General features: G+C 42.3%; 1 protein-coding gene across 3 annotated transcripts in view; it reads left to right on the forward strand.

Moving 5' to 3' along the window:
- The window catches only part of MAN1A2 (mannosidase alpha class 1A member 2), a 128,919-nt gene extending 123,105 nt beyond the window's left edge, over window positions 1–5,814 (forward strand). For 2 of the 3 annotated variants that reach the window (XM_037038927.1, XM_037038928.1), the window contains exon 13: window positions 55–5,078. In XM_037038927.1, coding sequence (XP_036894822.1) covers window positions 55–187 — 133 coding nt within the window. In that variant the 3' untranslated portion in view covers window positions 188–5,078. Of the gene's footprint in view, window positions 1–54 lie in introns of all 3 variants that reach the window. The other variant, XM_037038929.1, reaches the window with a different exon arrangement.
- Window positions 5,815–7,274: the final 1,460 nt, after the last annotated feature.

Raw genomic sequence — 7,274 nt, forward strand, 5'->3', positions numbered from 1 at the left:
GGATCTTCTCGCTGAACTCTAACCGAGGCTCGTTTTTCTTCCTTTGGTTTTCAGGTATTTGTATCTGCTGTTCTCCGGTGATGACCTTTTGCCGTTAGACCACTGGGTGTTTAACACAGAGGCTCACCCTCTGCCCGTGTTGCGATTAGCCAACACCACTCTTTCAGGAAACCCTGCTGTTCGGTGAAAGCAGCTTCAGAAAGACCATTCTCACCTGTGTTTTGTTTACATGGACCACTATAGAAGTTAATCCGAGAGGGGACTTCTGAAAACCTGAACCTCTTACGTCAGCGTGACAGGGTGAAGCACGACTCATTCCCCACAGACTTGTCGACCTGTAGATATCTCGACTTTGAAACGATTCCATTTTATACCTGACCAAAACATATTCTCGTGTGCGCGGGACAGAGACCTTGTGCTTCGATTCTTACGGAGGTGGCCGTGCGAGAAATGGTTCCAGTTAGGACGGGACTGTGTTCGAGTCCCGGGGTCTGGAGGCCGGACTCCCTGAGAATAAGCCAAGAGTGTGGAGCGTCACAGCAGGAGTGAGAGATGGCCTTTGTCACCAGTTTATATGTCTCCTCCCAAAGGGGAGATGCTTTCAAATGGAATATGTACACGTTGTTTAGCCCCTTGTTCTCCATTTTTAATAATGGGGTGAAGTAAAATAAACAAGAACAAAAGGACAGTGGAACTGGTTCAGCAGCAAGAAGACTTGGAAAAGAAACAGAAGTACCCACCCCTGTCTGAATTTGCAAGTCCCATTGGATGACCAGACTGGCAGCCATTTCAAATCCCAATCTATTCCATTGGAATTTCTTAGTTAACTCTAGTTTTCTCTGGGGGCATAATGTGACAAAGAATGTCCTTCAAGTCTGTGTCCACGTGGAGTCATCGAAACCGGTTGTCATAACCACTGCTTAGGAGCCTGGGTTCGGGGTCTTGTGCATGTCGCTCAGTCTCGTGTTGGCAGCGTGACAGAGAGTGGGGAAATGCGCAGTTTTTGCCCTGAAAGTGTTGGTTTTGTTGGTAGGAGATTGTTTTTCCAGACCAGCAAACCTACCAAGTAAATTTTAACCATTTTAACCTCATTATAACCTTAGTAGAATCCCTCAACTTACAACTTTATGTATATGGCTTGGCAAAACCCACTGTCAGCTCTGAATTTGCCATGGAGAGCCACATTGCCTTCCCAGCTTACTGAGTGAAAAACAAGACACACAGAGTGGAACTTCCGTAAATAGTGTCATCTGAAATAGGGACATGGGTCCTTCACTATCTCATCAGATGAGTGAGCGTTTCAAAACATTTTTAAGTAAAAATAAATTTAACTTTTATTTTTTCCAAGAATATTTATAGAAATCCAAAGAGTTAATCAAAATAGCTGCAAAATAATTTTTAGTGATAAAGGTGCGGTGCAATTAATCATATTACACTGAATTTGAGGTATAATAGCTAAAGGATTTCCTCACACCATCAGTAGATTTTGCAGTGATATTTTTTTTAAATAAATTAATGTTACTTTATATTGGGGGGAGGAATTTAAATTTTATCAAGAACTATATTGTAAGATAAATAATGCTTATAAATTTTCTGTCCCTTGAATTTATGTCACAGTACAAGTACAGTACATCCTTATGCCATATTCTTCTTTGTATTTAATACTAACAGCTTCCATTGACAATGAAAGTTGGGAATAGTATAATAAGTCCAATATTCACTCTGAATCTGAAGATTTCATGAAACACTGTCTGCAAGAAACCCACTGTGGCACTCTGCAGGCATGTTTCCTGAGTTTGATGGCTTTTCTTTTTGACTTTTCATGGGCATGTAGACTAAATTGGAAAAAGATTTATAACTTACTATAACTAAATATTAAGGGTGATCATCTTACCCCATGACTAATCAAAACATCTTCACAGTCAGCCAGTGATTAAAAATGATAACCACCGCGATTTTTTAGTGCACACAGAAAACAAGGTGTGGGGCCAGTCCGTCACTTCAGTCTTAAAGAGAGCTCAGTTTTAGCTCATATTTTGAAATTGTAAGATCTTTTACTACTTGAAAATTGAAATTTTAAATGAGAAGGGTAGTTAACTGTAACTTCAGAAGAGAAAGGGGAAAAAAAGTACTTGATTCTCAAAACAAAAAGTGAAAACCTTGAGTTGGCAGGGACCCAGGCAGCTGTGTAGGTGGCAGTGAACCCGCCCTCACTTGGTTTGGAGGAATTCCGAGTACAGAGCCCTTCTGGGTTGCCCGGGCGCTTCTCAAGGAACAAGACAAAACCCTCACTCTGAAGTGCTCGGTTCTATTTCTCCAGTGACTGGAGCTTAGCAGAAGGCAGACATGTGCACGAGCCTGGCCAGTGCAGGAACAGGCACACAATTTGAGAGGGGCACTGGGGCGGAGGGGGTCTTCCTTGCCGCCCCCTACCTTCCTTGTGAGGATGAGAAGACCAGAGCTTCAAATAATGCTTCCATTCTTTTCCTTCTTAATACCAAAGGTAATTAAATTAAAGTCAGCTACAAATGACTTGCCAGGGTCATGTTTTATTTTTGTTATGGATTTTTAAAATTATTTCCTTCAAGATCAATCCTTATGCCATATTCTGCTTAGTTTCCAAGAGCATCCTTTACTCTGTCCTGTTCTTGACGGTCCTTTGCATTTTGTAGACCTATTACTCAGGCTAAATAACTTATTACACACACGAAACCTTCTGCAAAGGGCCTAAAAATGCTCCTTTCCAGGTGTCTCCTTAGAGTGGACACCTTACTTTGTGCCTTTGGCACAAATATGCAAAATAGATCAGTTGGTACGTGAAAGAAAAAGGGATGGTTGAATACCCCTCTAACTTCTACATTTAGTTCTTTTATAATTTTAGAATCACACCTTTTTGTTCAAACCAGTATGAAATTGTTAAGACCAACAGAATGTGGCCCGAACCAAAAAGCAGTCTTTCTTGGTGCCGAAAAATAAGTCCCCCGTCAGAGAGTGCTTGCTTTCCGGTGGGTATGTGCTGTGGCATGTCTCTGTGATGCCAGCTTGTCCCTGTCTTCGAGCAGGTGTTTATGTGTAACTGAGTGTGGAAGGAATGTATTCCTTTTGTGGGATATTGATGATGCTTTTCTTTGGTGTTATCTAGGGCTTCACTGGGTAGATTTTAACTGTGCAGTTTGAAATTTTGATCATCTCATCTCCATTCTCCATTGCCAAGAGTCTTTGTCAAAACTGCAGGTGTGTTGATAAGAGATTGTGCATGCCGTTCTCATTATGCAGTTTCTCCTGAAGCCTGGATTGCTCAGAATGAATGCGGGAGTGAGTGAGAGAATGAGTGAGCAGCACGCAGCGCCCACCCCGCACCAGGCATCGTGCTGGGCACGGCTGGGCATCAGGGTGTTCATGATTCCACTGGCATTTTCTGTATGAGAGTAGTTCATACCATTTTAAATGGTTCCCAGTATGAGTCATATTTCAAAATTCTTAATTTTATAGTTCACTAAAATTAAAGAGTAAAAGAAATTGTTTATAATATACTTTTAGCAGTGTGTTACTGCATAATCCCAACAGCTATAATTGTAGTTAATAACTAAACTTGCAGAAAATGTCAAAGAAATACTTGATTTCTGATGCACCTTGGGCTAAAATACTTAGAAATAAATGCAAACATTCTTATTTTGCTATATTTAATCACATAATTAAAAATTAATGTTTTCTAGAAATGCTGGCTCTTTTATATTAAAAATTTTTGTCTCATAATTCATGGGTAAAACTTGCAGTTGTATATTGGTTTTGCTGTGTCCTAATAGTGGTTCCATGATGTTAATGTAAAGAAAAGCATAACTAAAATGCTCCTCGGTTCCAGATAGTAGTTCCCGGTAGTAGTGCTTTGAATAGTTATTTTTCTTGAGATTTTCTCACCCTCAAACCGGCGAGCTCATGTCCGTTCTTTATGCAGATGCATGCACAAAGAACCTTTTACACGGAGAGGTTTTCCCACCACGGGCGTGTCCGCTACGAAGGCTGCTGGTTTGGGCTGCACAGCTTCTGAGCAGAATATTTGAGTAGCCAGATAATGGTCTTGAGACATTTTAAAGGACTTATTCTGGTTCAAGAACACTGGCGGTGATGATTTTCTATTACTTTAGCTCACTTGGATCATGGTGGTGCTCTTTTCATTCTTTCATGGCTCAGCGAGGTTTTCTCTGAAGGTCCAGGTGAATGTCTTAAGCTTTGTGAGCTGCCCTCCTATCTCCAGGACTCGACTGCTCAGTGTTGCCATGAGACATGAGAGCAGGTGCCGGCAGTGTGTAAACGACGTGTCCCAGTAAAACTTCATTTACAAAAACACGGAGGGCCGGGTTTTGCCCATGGGTCACAGCTGTTAACCTTGATCCCAAAGTTCAATTTGTGTAAGACTCTAGTCTTTGATCTGCACCATTTCTCTGTGTTTGAGTTATGCAGTTCATCTAAAGCAAAATGATGTGTGTGTGAGTGTATGTATTTGTGTAACCTGAAGCTGTATATTTTGTTGTCTCGAAAACAGATATACTCCTGGAGTCTGTCCAGCTTTCAGTATGGTGTAACTATCATGAAAGAGGCATATTTTTTGTTCTTGGGTGCACTGTCAGCCAGTATCCTTGCCTTGTCATTCCGGAGTGCCACAGTTCCGGAGTCCCCACGTAAAACGAAGTGTTTCTGTGGTGTCAAAATCCTCATTCTGTCTAAATTCTGCCTGCTTGTTGACCTTTGGACCAAGGCTCTGGGTGCTGGGGCTGCAGAATTCCTCCACTCGAGTGCCCTTAGAACCCTCTGTTAGGAACACGATGGAATTGCTGAACCTTTGTGCGGCAGAAACCAACCTCTTGAAGTTTCGAGCAACGGAAAATGGGTCACGTGCCCTTTGGCAGCCACTGTTCCTTCTGTAGGCTGCAGGGGGCGCCGTCCGTCACCTCCAGAACCGCCTGCATCTGAGGACTGCAGAGAAAGACCCATGCACAAGGGCAGTCCCCCCTCCTTCCTTTGCATAACTCCCGCAACCCTGCACAACCCCCTAGCATTGTTTCAGTGTCAGTATGCATCACATTGACATTAAAATCTCTCACAATCTCAACCTTACACTTCCACTGTTTAACACGTAATCCATTTTAAACTTGGTTCCAGCTCCGCAGAACTCATGAAGTGACTCCGCTCCATATTACTAGTATTGCAGTGCACCGATCATCCTTAGAGATAATAGATGTTTTGCTAAAAGTTCATCAAGTATTTCACGATTTTGGAAAATTCTAGAGGAGGGGAGGCATGTATTCCGAGTGACAGGGAGCACACGCAATGGGCTGCCTTTCTAAGCCCAGCGTGCTCTGCAGATCACTACAGCTCAGTGTGAAAGTGAGCATACAAGCACACAAACCCGCGTGCATTTATCACGTAGAGGACTTAAACAATGGCAGGTGTCTTACAGCTATTCCAATATGACAATTCACTGCAGATTGCACACCAGAAACTCCACGGAGATGAGCTTAGCTCTCTTGGGGAAAATGATTTTTTAGAAAACTTAGAAATTAGATTTTGTTGGGTCAATTAAATAACATCCCCAGTTTTAGTGACTGGATTTGGAAGTGGAAATGCCATTGCTCCATCGAACTGGTCTCAAATTCACCAATACGGTTTTCTTACAACAAGTAGGGTAAGTGTAACCTCTTAAATCTGTACCCGCTGGCCGCTCCTGAACTGGTTTCCAGTCATGTCCTCCATATGTAATTTTTATAAAGCAAAGGTAATATTGTATATTAAAGGTCAAATAAAGATGCTCTTTAAGTGAGAAGTCTTTGTGTACCCTTCATCTGTACCTGCCCATGGCAACACAGTCCAGGCTGCCTGTTACAGAACAGGTTCAGCTGTTACAGTGCCTGACCATCTTCATCTTCATCCCCCTGCGTTCAGGGAGTACCTCCTCCGGTTCAACGAGTTGGCACGTTCCTTGATGTTATAGAAAGACGAAGAGCGGGCTTAAGGGTAATTTTTATTTCATCTGGTTTAAAGAAAATGACAGTGTTACTGTCCCTGTTTTCTCTAAGACCCGGTCTACTCCAACCTCAGAGGTTTTCAAGCTTTAAAATTCTAGAATCACGGGATCGCGTTCACATTAAAATCTGACTGTGCTTTGAGTGATTCTTGGACAAAAATAGGCCTAAGAGGCCTGTGAAATAGAGGCCCACCGTGGTTTAATCTATTGATACTGCAGATGCAGGGGGTACTTTAACCCCTGCGTTCCCGGGGCATCAGGTACAGCAATGAGGGGTAAAACCTGCAATAACAGCCAGTTCGTCCTTGAGGCCTCATCCTTCCTGGTACAGTGGACTTCAGCTTCGTCAAAACTTCAAACTAGGAAGTTGACGTGGGTGTGTCAAAATTAATTGTGGATTTACCTTTTCAGAAGCAAAGGTAAAACAGGACCAGATAAAAGAAAGGATCTCTTGAGTGACGCTAGTTCGGTAAAACCTGGGCCTCTCTCCGCCGGGTACTGAAATATCTATCTTTTTTTCATTGAGTTACAAAAGACTGTCCTCAGCATGCAGATGGCATTTGTCTTAAGAATATGGGTTCCCCTAGGAAATGAGAGTGGGCTGGTGATTGCTGAGGGCTGAGGGGTGGGACCAATAGGGAGAGATCGGTCAAATGTAATGTAACGCAGGGGACAGTGGTTAACAATCTCTTGGTTTTCTTGAAAGTTTCTGAGAGAGAGTAGGTTGGTTCTTACCACACACACACAAAAAGCAACACTCTGAGGTGATGCGTGTGTTAACTAGCCATTTTGTGGTAGTCTTCACACGGTGTGTACATATGGCAAATCACGCATACCTTAAATTTGTACCGTGTGTTGCCAGTTACATCTCAGCAAACTTTTCTTAAAAGTGTGGGTTCAGATGGCGAGAGGCTGCCTGCACCTTGTTGATTAACCTAGCACAGATGTCTTTTAAAAAATTGCTGTAATAAAATGTAACAAAACACCATTTTAGCCATTTTCCATGTGCAGTCAGTGGCATTGATAATTACATCAACAATGTTGTGCGACCATCACCACTATTCCCAAAACATTGTCATCACTCCAGTCTCCGTTACCATGAAGCCATAACTTCACATTCTCTTACTCCCCCGAGAGAAATCTCCATTTTTTAAACCAAGAAAATTTTAATTATTTTGCCTCTAAAAAGGATTTGGGGGAGACTTAAATAAGAAAAATGCATGTACTCTGGCCTGAAATAAACTCACAATTT

This window comes from Sturnira hondurensis, unplaced genomic scaffold (genome assembly GCF_014824575.4).
Source record: "Sturnira hondurensis isolate 20B ecotype Veracruz unplaced genomic scaffold, ASM1482457v3 Scaffold0024822, whole genome shotgun sequence".
Lineage (NCBI taxonomy): Eukaryota > Metazoa > Chordata > Mammalia > Chiroptera > Phyllostomidae > Sturnira > Sturnira hondurensis.